General features: G+C 21.8%; 1 protein-coding gene across 1 annotated transcript in view; it reads left to right on the top strand.

The window, feature by feature from the left end:
- The window catches only part of LOC100214368 (uncharacterized), a 135483-nt gene that overhangs the window by 82687 nt on the left and 33739 nt on the right, over nucleotides 1–19057 (top strand). The window contains exons 3-7 of the mRNA XM_065801454.1: nucleotides 11275–11302; nucleotides 14097–14151; nucleotides 15372–15523; nucleotides 16050–16172; nucleotides 18241–18288. Of these exons, the coding sequence (XP_065657526.1) occupies nucleotides 11275–11302; nucleotides 14097–14151; nucleotides 15372–15523; nucleotides 16050–16172; nucleotides 18241–18288 (406 nt within the window). The remainder of the gene's footprint in view (nucleotides 1–11274; nucleotides 11303–14096; nucleotides 14152–15371; nucleotides 15524–16049; nucleotides 16173–18240; nucleotides 18289–19057) is intronic.

The raw sequence follows: 19057 nt of genomic DNA, 5'->3' as shown, positions 1-19057 counted from the left end.
AGAAATAATAAAGTAACTATAGAAATAAAACTAAGAAATAATAAAGTAAATGAAAAAATGATACTAAAAAATAATAAAGTAACTAAAAAAATAAAACTAAGAAATAATAAAGTAACTAAAGAAAAGAAATAAAGAAATAATAAAGTAACTAAAGAAATAAAACTAAGAAATAATAAAGTAAATAAAGAAATGAAACGAAAAATAATAAAGTAACTAAAGAAATAAAACTAAGAAATAATAAAGTAACTAAAGAAATAAAACTAAGAAATAATAAAGTAACTAAAAGAATAAAACTAAGAAATAATAAAGTAAGTAAAGAAATAAAACTAAGAAATAATAAAGTAACTAAAGAAATAAAACTAAGAAATAATAAAGTAACTAAAGAAATAAAACTAAGAAATGAAAAAATAATGAAGAAATGAAGCTAAAAAATAATAAAGTAACTAAAGAAATAAAACTAAGAAATAATAAAGTAACTAAAGAAATAAAACTAAGAAATAATAAAGTAACTAAAGAAATAAAACTAAGAAATAATAAAGTAACTATAGAAATAAAACTAAGAAATAATAAAGTAAATAAAGAATGATACTAAAAAATAATAGAGTAACTAAAGAAATGAAACTAAAAATTAATAAAGTACCTAAAGAAATAAAACTAAGAAATAATAAAGTAACTAAAGAAATAAAACTAAAAAATAATAAAGTAACTAAAGAAATGAAACGAAAAAATAATAAAGTAACTGAAGAAATAAAACTAAGAAATAATAAAGTAACTAAAGAAATGAAACTAAAAAATAATAAAGTAACTAAAGAAATAAAACTAAGAAATAATAAAGTAACTAAAGAAATAAAACTAAAAAATAATAAAGTAACTAAAGAAATGAAACTAAAAAATAATAAAGTAACTGAAGAAATAAAACTAAGAAATAATAAAGTAACTAAAGAAATAATACTAAGAAATGAAAAAATAATAAAGAAATGAAGCTAAAAGAAAATAAAGTAACTAAAGAAATAAAACTAAGAAATAATAAAGTAACTAAAGAAATAAAACTAAGAAATAATAAAGTAACTAAAGAAATAAAACTAAAAAATAATAAAGTAACTAAAGAAATAGAACTAAGAAATAATTAAGTAACTAAAGAAATAAAACTATGAAAAAATAAAGTAACCAAAGAAATGAAATTAAGAAATAATAAAGTAACTAAAGAAATAAAACTAAGAAATAATAAAGTAAATAAAGAAATAAAACTAAGAAATAATAAAGTAACTAAAGAAATAAAATTACAAAATAATAAAGTAACTAAACAAATAAAACTAAGAAATAATAAAGTAACTAAAGAAATGAAACTAAAAAATAATAAAGTAACTAAAGAAATAAAACTAAGAAATAATAAAGTAACTAAAGAAATGAAACTAAAAAATAATTAAGTAACTAAAGAAATAAAACTAAGAAATAATAAAGTAACTAAAGTAATGAAACTAAGAAATGATAAAGTAACTAAAGAAATAAAACTAAAAAATAATAAAGTAACTAAAGAAATAAAACTAATAAATAATAAAGTAACTAAAGAAATAAAACTAAAAAATAATAAAGTAACTAAAGAAATAAAATAAGAAATAATAAAGTAGCTAAAGAAATAAAACTAAAAAATAATAAAGTAACTAAAGAAAGAAAACTAAGAAATAATAATGTAACTAAAGAAATTAAACTAAGAAATAATAAAGTAACTAAAGAAATAAAATGAAGAAATAATAAAGTATTTAAAAAAATAAAACTAAGAAATGAAAAAATAATAAAGAAATGAAGCTAAAAAATAATAAAGTAACTAAAGAAATAAAGCTAAGAAATAATAAAGTAACTAAAGAAATAAAACTAAGAAATAATAAAGTAACTATAGAAATAAAACTAAGAAATAATAAAGTAAATAAAGAAATGATACTAAAAAATAATAAAGTAACTAAAAAAATGAAACTAAGAAATAATAAAGTAACTAAAGAAATGAAATTAAGAAATAATAAAGTAACTAAAGAAATAAAACTTAGAAATAATAAAGTAAATAAAGAAATGAAACTAAAAAATAATAAAGTAACTATAGACATAAAACTAAGAAATAATAAAGTAAATAAAGAAATGATACTAAAAAATAATAAAGTAACTAAAGAAATGAAACTAATAAATAATAAAGTAACTAAAGAAATAAAACTAAGAAATAATGAAGTAACTAAAGAAATAAAAATAAGAAATAATAAAGTAACTAAAGAAATAAAACTAAGAAATGAAAAAATAATAAAGAAATGAAGCGAAGAAATAATAAAGTAACTAAAGAAATAAAACTAAGTAATAATTATGTAACTAAAGAAATAAAACTAAGAAGTAATAAAGTAACTAAAGAAATAAATATAAGAAATAATAAAGTAACTAAAGAATTAAAACTAAGAAATGAAAAAATAATAAAGAAATGAAGCTAAAAAATAATAAAGTAACGAAAGAAATAAAACTAAGAAATAATGAAGTAACTAAAGAAATAAAACTAAGAAATAATAAAGTAAATAAAGAAATGATACTAAAAAATAATAAAGTAACTAAAGAAATGAAACTAATAAATAATAAAGTAACTAAAGAAATAAAACTAAGAAATAATAAAGTAACTAAAGAAATAAAAATAAGAAATAATAAAGTGACTAAAGAAATAATACTAAGAAATGAAAAAATAATAAAGAAATGAAGCGAAGAAATAATAAAGTAACTAAAGAAATAAAACTAAGAAATAATAAAGTAACTAAAGAAATAAAACTAAGAAATAATAAAGTAACTAAAGAATTAAATATAAGGAAAAATAAAGTAACTAAAGAAATAAATATAAGAAATAATAAAGTAACTAAAGAAATAAAACTAAGAAATGAAAAAATAATAAAGAAATGAAGCGAAGAAATAATAAAGTAACTAAAGAAATAAAACTAAGAAATAATTAAGTAACTAAAGAAATAAAACTAAAAAATAATAAAGTAACTAAAAAAATGAAACTAAGAAATAATAAAGTAACTAAAGAAAAGAAATAAAGAAATAATAAAGTAACTAAAGAAATAAAACTAAGAAATAATAAAGTAAATGAAGAAATGAAACGAAAAAATAATAAAGTAACTAAAGAAATAAAACTAAGAAATAATAAAGTAACTAAAGAAATGAAACTAAGAAATAATAAAGTAACTAAAAGAATAAAACTAAGAAATAATAAAGTAAGTAAAGAAATAAAACTAAGAAATAATAAAGTAACTAAAGAAATAAAAATAAGAAATAATAAAGTAACTAAAGAAATAAAACTAAGAAATGAAAAAATAATAAAGAAATGAAGCTAAAAAATAATAAAGTAACTAATGAAATAAAACTAAGATATAATAAAGTAACTAAAGAAATAAAACTAAGAAATAATAAAGTAACTAAAGAAATAAAACTAAGAAATAATAAAGTAAATAAAGAATGATACTAAAAAATAATAAAGTAACTAAAGAAATGAAACTAAGAAATAATAAAGTAACTAAAGAAATGAAATTAAGAAATAATAAAGTAACTAAAGAAATGAAACTAAAAAATAATAAAGTAACTAAAGAAATGAAACTAAAAAATAATAAAGTAACTAAAGAAATGAAACTAAAAAATAATAAAGTAACTAAAGAAATAAATCTAAGAAATAATAAAGTAAATAAAGAAATAAAACTATGAAATAATAAAGTAAATAAAGAAATGAAACTAAAAAATAGTAAAGTAACTAAAGAAATGAAACTAAGAAATAATAAAGTAACTAAAGAAATGAAATTAAGAAATAATAAAGTAACTAAAGAAATGAAACTAAAAAATAATAATGTAACTAAAGAAATGAAACTAAAAAATAATAAAGTAACTAAAGAAATGAAACTAAGAAATATTAAAGTAACTAAAGAAATGAAACTAAGAAATTATAAAGTAACTAAAGAAATAAAACTATGAAATAATAAAGTAAATAAAGAAATAAAACTAAAAAATAATAATGTAACTAAAGAAATAAAACTAAGAAATAATAAAGTAACTAAAGAAATAAAACTAAGAAATAATAAAGTAAATAAAGAAATAAAACTAAGAAATAATAAAGTAACTAAAGAAATAAAATTACAAAATAATAAAGTAACTAAACAAATAAAACTAAGAAATAATAAAGTAACTAAAGAAATGAAACTAAAAAATAATAAAGTAACTAAAGAAATAAAACTAAGAAATAATAAAGTAACTAAAGAAATGAAACTAAAAAATAATAAAGTAACTAAAGAAATAAAACTAAGATATAATAAAGTAACTAAAGTAATGAAACTAAGAAATGATAAAGTAACTAAAGAAATAAAACTAAAAAATAATAAAGTAACTAAAGAAATAAAACTAATAAATAATAAAGTAACTAAAGAAATAAAACTAAAAAATAATAAAGTAACTAAAGAAATAAAATAAGAAATAATAAAGTAGCTAAAGAAATAAAACTAAAAAATAATAAAGTAACTAAAGAACGAAAACTAAGAAATAATAATGTAACTAAAGAAATTAAACTAAGAAATAATAAAGTAACTAAAGAAATAAAACGAAGAAATAATAAAGTATTTAAAAAAATAAAACTAAGAAATGAAAAAATAATAAAGAAATGAAGCTAAAAAATAATAAAGTAACTAAAGAAATAAAGCTAAGAAATAATAAAGTAACTAAAGAAATAAAACTAAGAAATAATAAAGTAACTATAGAAATAAAACTAAGAAATAATAAAGTAAATAAAGAAATGATACTAAAAAATAATAAAGTAACTAAAAAAATGAAACTAAGAAATAATAAAGTAACTAAAGAAATGAAATTAAGAAATAATAAAGTAACTAAAGAAATTAAACTAAGAAATAATAAAGTAAATAAAGAAATGAAACTAAAAAATAATAAAGTAACTATAGACATAAAACTAAGAAATAATAAAGTAAATGAAGAAATGATACTAAAAAATAATAAAGTAACTAAAGAAATGAAACTAATAAATAATAAAGTAACTAAAGAAATAAAACTAAGAAATAATGAAGTAACTAAAGAAATAAAAATAAGAAATAATAAAGTAACTAAAGAAATAAAACTAAGAAATGAAAAAATAATAAAGAAATGAAGCGAAGAAATAATAAAGTAACTAAAGAAATAAAACTAAGAAATAATTATGTAACTAAAGAAATAAAACTGAGAAGTAATAAAGTAACTAAAGAAATAAATATAAGAAATAATAAAGTAAATAAAGAATTAAAACTAAGAAATGAAAAAATAATAAAGAAATGAAGCTAAAAAATAATAAAGTAACGAAAGAAATAAAACTAAGAAATAATAAAGTAACTAAAGAAATAAAACTAAGAAATAATAAAGTAAATAAAGAAATGATACTAAAAAATAATAAAGTAACTAAAGAAATGAAACTAATAAATAATAAAGTAACTAAAGAAATAAAACTAAGAAATAATAAAGTAACTAAAGAAACAAAAATAAGAAATAATAAAGTAACTAAAGAAATAATACTAAGAAATGAAAAAATAATAAAGAAATGAAGCGAAGAAATAATAAAGTAACTAAAGAAATAAAACTAAGAAATAATAAAGTAACTAAAGATATAAAACTAAGAAATAATAAAGTAACTAAAGAATTAAATATAAGGAAAAATAAAGTAACTAAAGAAATAAATATAAGAAATAATAAAGTAACTAAAGAAATAAAACTAAGAAATGAAAAAATAATAAAGAAATGAAGCGAAGAAATAATAAAGTAACTAAAGAAATAAAACTAAGAAATAATTAAGTAACTAAAGAAATAAAACTAAAAAATAATAAAGTAACTAAAAAAATGAAACTAAGAACTAATAAAGTAACTAAAGAAAAGAAATAAAGAAATAATAAAGTAACTAAAGAAATAAAACTAAGAAATAATAAAGTAAATGAAGAAATGAAACGAAAAAATAATAAAGTAACTAAAGAAATAAAACTAAGAAATAATAAAGTAACTAAAGAAATGAAACTAAGAAATAATAAAGTAACTAAAAGAATAAAACTAAGAAATAATAAAGTAAGTAAAGAAATAAAACTAAGAAATAATAAAGTAACTAAAGAAATAAAAATAAGAAATAATAAAGTAACTAAAGAAATAAAACTAAGAAATGAAAAAATAATAAAGAAATGAAGCTAAAAAATAATAAAGTAACTAATGAAATAAAACTAAGATATAATAAAGTAACTAAAGAAATAAAACTAAGAAATAATAAAGTAACTAAAGAAATAAAACTAAGAAATAATAAAGTAAATAAAGAATGATACTAAAAAATAATAAAGTAACTAAAGAAATGAAACTAAGAAATAATAAAGTAACTAAAGAAATGAAATTAAGAAATAATAAAGTAACTAAAGAAATGAAACTAAAAAATAATAAAGTAACTAAAGAAATGAAACTAAAAAATAATAAAGTAACTAAAGAAATGAAACTAAAAAATAATAAAGTAACTAAAGAAATAAATCTAAGAAATAATAAAGTAAATAAAGAAATAAAACTATGAAATAATAAAGTAAATAAAGAAATGAAACTAAAAAATAGTAAAGTAACTAAAGAAATGAAACTAAGAAATAATAAAGTAACTAAAGAAATGAAATTAAGAAATAATAAAGTAACTAAAGAAATGAAACTAAAAAATAATAATGTAACTAAAGAAATGAAACTAAAAAATAATAAAGTAACTAAAGAAATGAAACTAAGAAATATTAAAGTAACTAAAGAAATAAAACTAAGAAATTATAAAGTAACTAAAGAAATAAAACTATGAAATAATAAAGTAAATAAAGAAATGAAACTAAAAAATAATAATGTAACTAAAGAAATAAAACTAAGAAATAATAAAGTAACTAAAGAAATAAAACTATGAAATAATAAAGTAACTAAAGAAATAAAACTAAGAAATAATAATGTAACTAAAGAAATAGGACTAAGAAATAATAAAGTAACTATAGAAATGAAACTTAGAAATAATAAAGTAACTAAAGAAATGAAGTTAAGAAATAATAACGTAATGAAACTAAAAAATAATACAGAAATGAAATTAAGATATAATAAAGTAACTAAAGAAATAAAACTTAAAAATAGTAAAGTAACTAAAGAAATGAAATTAAGAAATAATAAAGTAATGAAACTAAAAAATAATAAAGAAATGAAACTAAGAAATAATAAAGTAACTAAAGAAATAAAACTAAAAAATAGTAAAGTAACTAAAGAAATAAAACTAAGAAATAATAAAGTAAATAAAGAAATGAAACTAAGAAATAATAAAGTAGCTAAAGAAATAAAACTTAGAAATAATAAAGTAACTAAAGAAATAAAACTTAGAAATAATAAAGTAACTAAAGAAATAAAACTAAGAAATAATAAAGTAACTAAAGAAATAAAACTAAGAAATAATAAAGTAACTAAAGAAATGAAACTAAGAAATAATAAAGTAACTAAAGAAATAAAACTTAGAAATAATAAAGTATCTAATGAAATAAAACTAAGAAATAATAAACAAAAGAAATGAAACTATGAAATAATAAACTAAAGAAATAAAAGATATTTCCATAATAATAAAGTAACTAAGTCTTCTGTCAACCGCTTGCTTGCTGTATAACTCTCAACTTTTTTTTTAGTAACTCCCAACTTAATAGTGGTTGCTTTGCAGCCTTGTTGGGAATCAGAATTGATAAAAAATTAATTAAAGAAGCAGACAAAGGTATCAGTTTAATTGTGATGGACTCTACATATTTCAGTAATAAGCTTATCAATCAAGATCATATATCTATGTCAATTATGTATGAAAAAACAAACTTAAACTTCGATGGACTAGTTTTCAAAAAATTTTTAAAAATTGTTCATAAATATAAGTGCTTAACAGAAACAAGACTACATTACAAAATTTGAATAGAAATCAAACAGTTTTTATGTATTTCCCAAGATTCACAAATGTAAAGAATTATAAAAAAAAATCCAAGAATCTAACTCCCTATTTATTGAAGTGTAACTACTAAATGATTGACCTATTATTGCAGGCTTTGGCTCACTTACATCACATTTAAGCCAGTTTCAACACTTAATTCTATCTTCTATTGTACGGAAACAAAAAACTTATATAAAAGATGATTAGGATTTAATAAGAAAAATTTCAAGAAAAGTGGACTTTAAAAAGTTACACTTACATGTGACATGATTATTACACTTACATCTGACATGAAGTATTATACTAACATGTAATCTATACTAAAACTAATCTTCTATTCAGTCTATCCTCTAGTGAAAGAATACAACAAATTTTTTCTAATATCAATCCTGTAATAGCTTACAAACAACCACCAAATTTACTGAGACAACTTACTTTTGCTAAATTTAGTTCTGTAACATCAATAAAAAGATAAGAATTTTTAAATGTAATGATAGTCGTTGCATAATTTGTCTATTCTTTCTGCAAGAGGTAAAAAATTTTATAAAATCTAATAGTACTATGTGGAACATTAAGAGTCACATTACGAGTCACATTATTTGTAACAGCAAGAATGTCATTTACTATTTATTTTTAAAATGCTTGTCGTGTAATGGTCAATCAACTTATACTGGAAAAACAAATAATTTCAAAAATCGCACATATATTGGTCATATTTCAAGTTGTAGAACCAACCATTCAACAGACAGATTTGACAACCATGCGTATGGTTGCCAACGTTTAATTAATAAAATAACAGAACTTGAACAGAAAAATCACCCCGATAACATTTTACTAGTTTCGTTATGTCTCAATCGGTTACAATTGGTAACAAGGTTACATTCTCTTATTTTTAATTAAATATTATTTAAATAAACTTGATAACACAGTAAATGTTTATTATTGCCATATTGCTAATTATCATATTTACTTTGTTTTTTATTGTAAAATAGCTTCGTCTGAACTTGTTACTTTGTCATGAAAAAAATTCTTCCGGGTTTCAAAAAAAAAAAAGGAAAACGATTTCATTTTTTTTTTTTTTTTGTATAAAAAAAAAATTAAATATTCAGTTTCATTTGGTGACTTTGTCACGAAAACTTTTTTTTGCGCTTTTAATGTTTTAATAAACCCACAAGCGAAATAATATATAAAATTTCAACCAATATTATGTGTTAACTTAAACTCATCTAAAAGATTAAACTAATAGTTAAATTAGTTAAATAATTAAAAAAGTAACGTATTAAGATGAACTTTTAATATTTAAGGCATACAAAAAAGCAGAATATGATCAGAGAAAATTCGAAAGAAAAAGAAAAAGAAACAAAGCAAATAAATTACCCGTCGGACTACCAAGGGATTATACTAAAAGCAATACACAAATCCAAAATAATTCTTCATACAATCATGGCGACTGGACTTAAATTTAATACAAAAAACAAAAGTAAGACTCTAAAAATTAAAACTATAAATATTATATCAAAAAATAAAAACACATTTAAAAAAAAAAATAAAATATAAAATTAAAAAAAAAAAAAAAAAAAAAAAAACATAACATATATATATATATATATATACGTATTATCCATCAGCTTTAAACTAAGAAATATAAAAAACAAAGGTATAACATTAAAAATTAACTACAAAAATTAACAAAAAAATTTTATAAAATTTCCAAAAAAAAAAACAAACAAAAAAAAAACGTATTAATTAAAAACTATTTCTCGAATTAGTTTACAATTAATACGTAACTGCTGTTATTAGGTTAACCTAATTTTCAGCATGTTTTCCACCTATTGCACAATCTAACATCATGTGCAATCCTGTCCGCTTTCTCTATGCTATCTTTCTAACACGACTACTTCTATCTTTCGCTCTAAGATAACTTTGTTCTTCCAAAACTCACTTTACTCTCGGCCGTAAAGCGGTTATGGCGCTCCTTCTTGGGGGGCTGAACATGTCTTTGCGTGCCTTGGTATGGTGGTCTCTGTATGGCAACTAGCCAGAGGAGAAACCACAATACCTAAATTAGTTAAATCTACTATTGTGTTTATAACTTATTATTTGTAAAGCTTAAATTAGTATATTCATTTCTTTTGTTATACCTATATACTATTTACACTTTATTTATTTATACTTCGAAGATTTTTTAAATTTATATTCTTATATATATTTACATATACTTATTTATGAAGATATATATAAAAAACAAAAAGTTATAAAATATTAAGAAACCATACATTACAATGTTACATCTTGTAAGGTTAAAAATGTTACTTTTTGTTACATAAAAATAACAGACATTTGATATGTAATGATAGGTAAAAATGTTACATTGCGTTATGTAAAGATGTTACGCAACAGTTTTATAACATTATGTCTTGTTACGTTAAAATGTTACATCTCGTCACGTATGATTAATGAATATTTTGCACGTATTGTAACCTAGTTTCGTTATGTAACGAAACTTAAAAATGTTATAGGAGTCATTTGCATAAACAAAAGCGTGATAACTAACACTTCCTGTTTTAAAAAACATTAGACAATGATAACTAATAACCTTTATTGGTTAAAAATTATACTTTTGCAACACAAATGAAATTTTTTTTTCTTCTTCTCAGTCTTAATTGATAAAGCACAGTGTTAAATGAAAAAAATTTTTTGTTAAGTGATTTTCTACTAATTTATAATTGCTCTGTTCTTTTAAGAACATTGAGCACTCTATTTTGAAGAATGCATTTTAAAGTTGTTTAAATATATATATATATATATATATATATATATATATATATATATATATATATATATATATATATATATATTAAATATATATTAAATATATATATATATATATTAAATATATATATATATATATGTATATATTAAATATATATATATATATGTATATATATATATATATATATGTATATATATATATATATGTATATATATATATATATATATATATATATATATATATATATGTATATATTAAATATATATATATATATATGTATATATATATATATATATATATGTATATATATATATATATATATATATATATATATATTAAATATATATATATATATGTATATATTAAATATATATATATATATATATATATATATATATATATATATATATATATATATATATATATATATATATATATATATATATATATATATATATATGTATATATATATATACATATATATATATATTGAAAAGTATTTTTTTCAATTTAGGAACTTGGTTTTTCTGAAGTGGAGATAGGTTAGTTTTATGCAGTTAAACATATGTCAATATCTTTCCCAAATGTATTTTGGTTCTTATATGTCTATAGTGATTTGTTTTGTTTATATTTTATTTTTTGTAGCTAAAGGTTTCTTAGTTTTTGAGCAAGTTCACCTGTAATCTACTATAACAATTTATTACAGTAGTTTACACTTGCAATTTACTCACCTGTAATTACTTTTTGAACCTCTGGTGCTGAGTAAGTTACTATAAGTATGTTTAGGTTCTATATGAACCCCCGATGTGGTATATTTGTTATATGTATGCTTTTGTTCTGCTCAAATCTCTGATGCTCAATGATTAATTAGTTCCCCCAATTATATAAAACCTTTCATGTCTATTATTTTATTAGATGTAATGTTTTTCATAATGCATTTCCAAAATACTTTTATCAATGTTTTAAAGTAATGTTTACAGGAAAAAACTTTTTTTAAATACTCCAGGTCAGATCAGCTTAGGACTTTATAAAAATACTCATCTTGGGCAGAAGTTAACTGCATTCAGTTGTTGTCTTGTAGAAGGCCTCTAGGCAAAGACTTTGACGGTAGGCAGAATAATTCTTTTGACTTGCCTCAAACTCATTTTTAATCTTTTAGCTGGCTTAGATATAAACCTGTGTTACATTGTTTTCTGCCAAGGATGATGAATATTAGATACTCCTGATTCTACTTATAGATTTTTTGCATGTGCCTTCTTGATAATGCCTATGCTACTCTTCTTATCTTCTTATACTCTTCTTTATAGCTTATTGCTTCAAATATTATTCTCTATCTATAACTGAGTCAAGTTCTTCTTTAACTTTAGTTATGCCATCAATTGAATCTTATCAATTGATTCTTATCAATTGCAAAATTCAACAGACTTGCTTGCTCTTTGTGACACTAATTTTAATTTCCACTGTTTGCCAAATTTAAATTAGTCTCAATATTGAGATCTGACCTTCTTCAGATTTCAGTATTGATGGGTACTATCCTTTGATTTGCTGAGACTCTAATAATAACATGCTTGGTTCTGATACGACACTTACTGACTCTAGCTTGTGTTCAGCTTCTCCTTGTTCTCCTTTAGGTGAATCCAAGCATGCAATGATCTCTATAAATCATTCATCTTGTACTCCTGCCTCACTCTATCATCATATTAATTACTACTTCCTTAAAGTTGACTAGGATTCTTTTCGTGATTTTCTTCGTGACAGTCTCTGGTCTAATGTCTTTTCTCTCTCCGCTAAATAAATGTGCCTTATATTTAACTTCCTGGATCCATGCAGGTGTAAAAACTTTTATTTTTTTCATTAGTTTCAAGCCTCATTCTTCTCCATGTTTTTCACTTTCTTGTGCAGTTGCTATATGTAATTGTAATCATTTTTTTTATCTTTTTCAAAAAACAACTCTCTTGAGAATTATTGCAAGAAATCGATGTAAAAAGGTGCTGGCTGATACTAAGCTCCGTTATTCCCAGTTTACAAAATCTTGTATCTTAACTCAATAGTGAGGCTATAAAGACATTTGAAAAATCTTCAACAGCTTCATTAACAAAGGTAGGTCTAACATTCCATCTCTAATTTGTAGGACTGATCTTATTACCTTTTCTGACAAGGCTGAGCTATTTTCAAAAAACTTTTCTTCTAATTCGACTCATGGCCATTCATGGCTCTTCCTTCGACTCAACTTTATGGCCATACTCTTCCTTCGATTCCAGTTAAAAAGGTGAAGCAGTTATTAGACATTTAAATCACTCCAGCTTCCATTACCTAAGTCATATCTCAATTAAACTCTTTTACGGCTTGTGGTCCAGACAACATTCCTATCATAGTCTTACAAAATTATTTACCAGAACTCACCTTAATTCTCTCTAAACTATTTAATAAGTGCTTTACTGTGTCTTGTTTTTGTGCTTGCTGAAAAATGGCATCTATTGTTTCAATTTTCAAAAACTCTGGCGAACATTCTGACTCCTCCAATTATTGTTCGATAAGTCTTCTTTATTTTATCAACAAGAACTTTGAGTCTTTGATCAACAAATTTCTACCATCTTAAGTCGAATAACTTACGGTCAGACAATTAGTACGGTTTTTGATCCTTTCGCTCTATAGCCAACTTGCTAACTACGGTGAATTAAAGATTTTATTGTGCATTAGATGGAGGCAGAGAGGCTAAGGATATTGCTCTTGAAATATCTAAAGCTTTTGTCAAAGTTTGGCATGCTGGTCTTCTCAATAAACTTGCTTTATATATAGTAAGTATATGCTTCATATATATGTATAGTCCAGGCAACATTCCTGTCACAGTCTTACAAAATTGTTCTTGAGAACTCTTTTCAATTCTCTCTAAACTATTTAATAAGTGAATGATTGAATCTTGTTATCCTGCTTGCTGGAAAGTAGCATCTGTTGTTTCAATTTTTAAAAACTCTTGATAACATTCTAATCCCTCCAATTATTGTCCAATCAGTCTTTTTTCTGTTATTAGCACCTTTTCATCTGTCTAACTCATAATAATTTTATGAATTAGAAAATATAATAATAATCCATATTAATAAATATAATATCATGATTTGTATTTCTTTATGAATATTATAGAAACAAAGCTATAAGACATTTTAAATAACAGTTTTAGTTTTACATATTTTAAATAACAGTTTTAAATAATAGTATTAGATAATAGCACCAAAACTAATATTGCTAAATTATAAAATAAAATCTTTTTTACTTTTTCATATATTTAGAGATTAGTAAGAACTCGTTTTATTTTTATAAACAGTTTTTTTTATTTAGGAACAAAGACAGGGTTACTTGCATCAGCAATGTTTATGTGTATGATATTTAGCAGGTGCAAACAACTTTAGCAATAATAATAGTAATTTTTGACAGCCTTTGCAAAAAAAAATTTTTATATTTTTTATTTTGTTTTGTTTGTTTTCGAAATGATCAAACTTGTTCTTGAAGATCTTCAGAATTAATTATTTCTTCTGTTAAATAATTTCATTTAATAACTATTCTGTTTATGAAGGAGGTAAATCTTATGGTAGAATTGTGTGAGTTGTTGTTGTATTTTCTGTGTATGACCTCTTGTTAATGCATATTTGATTATTCTAGGAGGATAATGCCATTGAACTTTATCCATATTTTTACTTATTTTTTAATATTGAATCATATCACCTCTTGTTCTTCTTGTTTTTAAAGTAGTCAAGTTAAGTCTTTTAAGTCTACCTTCATAACAAACACTCTTTAAACTAGTTGCTTGTGTAGCCCTACATTGTATTTTTTTCATAATTTTTAATTTTGTTCATCAAAGTTAATTAGCTGTTTTTTGCTCCATTCAACTGGCTTACATAAGTCTTGCTGTAACGTTCAACTGTCTTAATGACTGAAGTAATGTACTTAACTGTATTAATGACTGAAGTAATTTTTGTGTTGACTGTGCATAGTTGGTCATGATTTGTTATCTAACGTGTTAAATCATTTATATAGATAACAAATAAAAGGGGTCTAATAACTGATCCTTGTGGTATTTTGCATTATTTTGGAAACTCTGGCAGGTTTTCATTGTCCATATTAAAAACTGTACTGAAAAAATTGTTCAGTTTGTTAGCAATCCATTTTTATTCGCAATAGTTGGAACGTAATCTTTAATTTGAGTTTTATTTATTTATTGGTTAAACTATTTTAAGATTATTCTTAGCATTTTTCACTATTTTGCGCTCATATTTAACAATTACATTTTTAATAAACTTTTTTTGTTGTGTTTTTGATGTTTTAATATTTTGCCTCAATTTCTTGATCTCTGAATATTGCAGTTCTACACTTTACCCATGAAACTTTTTTTTGCCCTAATCTTTCCCAATAGGCTTTTGTTAAACCAAGAAGCTTTTTTCCTTTTATTTGATTTAGTTTTTAATATACTAAATTTACAAGTGTTTTTATAATGTTCTAATCATTCTTTGTAACACTTTAAAAATTTTCTCATTCAAATTTTTAAATATCTTTATAAGAACATTAATTTGTATGAGTTTTGGGTAAACTGAAAATGTTTGATTTTTTTTTGTTTAGTCTTATATGGGGATATATTTGTGATAACTGGGGAAGAAAACTTTCAGTATACCTGTGCGCAGGTGGTCTTGCTCTAACAACTATCTTGTTTGGATTCAGCTTCACCTACACATGGGCCATTCTCTCAAGATCTTCTCAAGGCTTATTTCTAGGTTTAGTTTTTAGAGATTTTAAGAAAATATAAAAAAACTTTTTAAAAATTGGTTTGTTGCTTAAAAAAAGGATTTAATAATTTAATGAAAATTAGATATAATAAATAAAACAAATATATAAAAATAAATAATAATTATAATAATAAAAGAGTATTTAATAATTTGATTAAATGTATAAAATATTATATAGTAGTAAATGTTACTTAAAGCATGATGTAAGAAATATGTTATATTACATATAGCATGATGTAACAAATATGTTATATTACAGGCATGTTTTTAGAACTTTGTTGTCTTTTGTTGGGCAAGCAAGAAAAATTTTTTTGGTAAAATATAGTGATTTCTTTATTTTTGTTAGTTGGAGGAAACATTTTATTCAGGTTATTGTACCTCAAACTCAACTATCAGAATATTTTGTACATTTACATTAAGTTCATTTTACAACTAGTAACTCTATTCTATTACTGTTAATTCATTTAATCTAAAATTGTTAATTTTTTAAATTATTGTTGCAATTTATCTGTAGGTTTAATTGGTATAACAAAAGTTATAATAACAGATGTGTCAGACGATTCAAATCTTGGAGTTGGGTTAACATTTATGTTTGCATCTTATAATCTTGGTTTGATTGTTGGACCAAGCATGGCTGGTAAATTTTTTAACAATGTTGTAGTTTATAAGATATATGTTGTGTAATAGATCTTTTTATTATAATGATGTTATGGAAGCAAAAGAGATATATACTTATTTTATAGAGGATTGAATTCTAATCTCTGGATGATTGAAGCCAAGATCAATTAGGAAAGAATTTACTCAATCCAATGAAACAAAAAAATTTTCAACCATTTACTCTGGCTAAATTATTTTTGTTTCTCCTTGTGAAGGACAAACGGACAACCAACTTTCTTTATCACAGAATTTATTCAGCCAGTTGCTGAACAAAAAACTCTTCTAATTTTATATACTAGCAACCAACAATTACATTCTTGTCATGACTAATGTTCTATCGTTGTATACAAACACCTCTCATTGCAAAGGTATTGGCGTCATAATTTTTTATTTAAGGAGAACATCAACATATAAGGGGCCCATTAAATGCCTTCCTATTGATTATATTGGCATTGTATAAGAAACCATCTAAATCCACAGCAACTTTTAATTTTAGACTGATTACTTTTTACATTTAACAGGACTAACCATGGCCCCAGCCTATGCTAATTTATTTATGGAAAGTATAGGTGAAAAAATAATTGAGCAATTTTCAGAGTGGATTTCTTTACATAAACAATAGCATGCTTTATATAGCATATATATAGCATAGCTTTATATAAACAATAGCATATATAAACGATAGCATATTTTTTAATTTTTCTTTAGCCTCCAGAGGAACTAAGGCTAGTTTTTTAATTTATGAATGCACCCACCCACAACAAATATACTCATGATCAAATTTACTTTTATTAATTCTACCAATTATATTAATTTCATGAACCTAGCAGTTATCAAAAGCTAGACAGTTAGAAACAACAATACACAAAATGTCAGCTATTACAACAGCACTATTAAACTACAACTCATTCCACCCACTCATCAAAAAAACAACATAATATATACCCAAGTGCTGAAATACAATAAAATGATAAAAACAGTTACAACCTAATAAAATAGCTGAAGCAACTAGCACAAATATTAGTTATACAAGGCTATCCTATTTAATCAATTAACAAAGATTTTAAAAAGCACTGTGATATACCCAACACGAGCTTGTTTACAATAAATATAAAGTAGAAAAAGAAAAAGGGAGATATCTACCAGTTATAACATTTTGAAAAATTATTAATCAAAAATACTAAAAGGTTGTTGATATTGTTCTATTTTATTATGTTGATGTTATATAAGAAAATACGAAATACCTATTTTATAGAGGATTGAATTCTAACCTTCTAATGATTGAGGCCTAGAATCCAGTGAATTGATACTAAAAGCTCAGTAGATTGAAAATCACTAATTCTTTGTGAAAAGAATTTTGAATACAAATTAATATAAAATGTTAAAAATGAGAAAACTGATGAATCCTAAAATGTAAATATTTCAAAATAACTAACTTTAGAATTCAATCTGTTAATAAGTTATTTTTCTTCTTTTTGTTTACATTTTATGTATTTTTATTAATTAATCGTAAATATTATTCCAAGATTAATCGTACATGTTATTTCAAGAATTATTATTTATTTATTTATTATTAAATATTTAAATTCAAAAAGGTAAAGTTAAATAAAAATAGTTATATATAATTTATTATATATAATTTATTAAACATATTTTATTAAAAATTTTTAAATATTATATTAAAAGGTGTTCAGTGTAATTTGTTCAGTGTAATGTGTTCAGTGTAAAAGATGTTCAGATGTAAAAGTGGTCAGTGTTTTAAATTTTTCTTAGAAATTTTTTTGTTTTTTATATAATGATTTATAATCAACCATTGCGACTAAAAATAATAGCTATTTTAGAATTGTTGCTCAAATTTTTTCAGCTCTTATAGTTAAACACAAATTTAAAAAAAAAAAGCATAAAAAAGTTAAAATCTTAGTAAATATGTTTTTAGCGTGATTATAATTGGTTAACAAAAAGTTTATCAAATTTTTGGAATAAGTGAATCAAAAGTGAATTTATCACTTAAATATATTAGAATATTAATTTTATGTTGTTGTTTTTAGGATTTTTAGCATTTCCTGCAGAGAAGTATCCACATTTGTTTTATAAAGGTTTTATTTTATATTTACCAACATTTGCATTGTTTCAAAAAAATAATTATTTATAATCTTTATAAAAACTAAAACAAAATGATTTTTCTTTCTTTTTTTCCTTTTTTATATTTTGAGTCTTGATTTTTGTTTTTTTTTAACTTTATTTCAATTCACCTCCCCAAGGTCATGAAGGCCACTACAGTCGAGGAGGCTACTTTAGTTGTGGTTACAACCCTCTCTCAACTCTGTAACTCCGAAACACTAAGCTTGATGAACAAGGACACCGTGCGGAGAAACAAGTTGAGTGTGGTACTACCAGGAACGTGGTGGGGATCGAATTTGGAACTTCTTGTTTATTAGGCAAGCACTCTACCACACACCACTACTACATGTTATTAGTTACAAGTTTTACCAAATTTTTAATATACAAGTTTTAGATTACACATTATTGTAAAAAGACAACTGCACCAATGTAAAGGTTTTTATATCAAATAAGAGTTTAAAATAAAAAACTAAGGAGATTTTAATCTCCATAATAGCAAGAGAATACCATTTTTGAATGGCAGTTGAAAAGGGTTGACCTGGACAGCTGTAATGGTTAGTGTTAAAGTACAAGTTTTGTAAAAATAGCTTTTTAGATAAAAATTTCATAAAATCAGTTAAATGATTATATACATATGGTAGATTAACTTCATTTTATTTTTTTCTGTTTATGTATATATACATAATATGTATTATATATATAATACATATTATATACATAATATGTATATAATCTACCATATGT

This window comes from Hydra vulgaris, chromosome 07 (genome assembly GCF_038396675.1).
Source record: "Hydra vulgaris chromosome 07, alternate assembly HydraT2T_AEP".
Taxonomy (NCBI): Eukaryota; Metazoa; Cnidaria; class Hydrozoa; order Anthoathecata; family Hydridae; genus Hydra; species Hydra vulgaris.
This window is presented reverse-complemented; position numbering and strand designations above follow the sequence as displayed.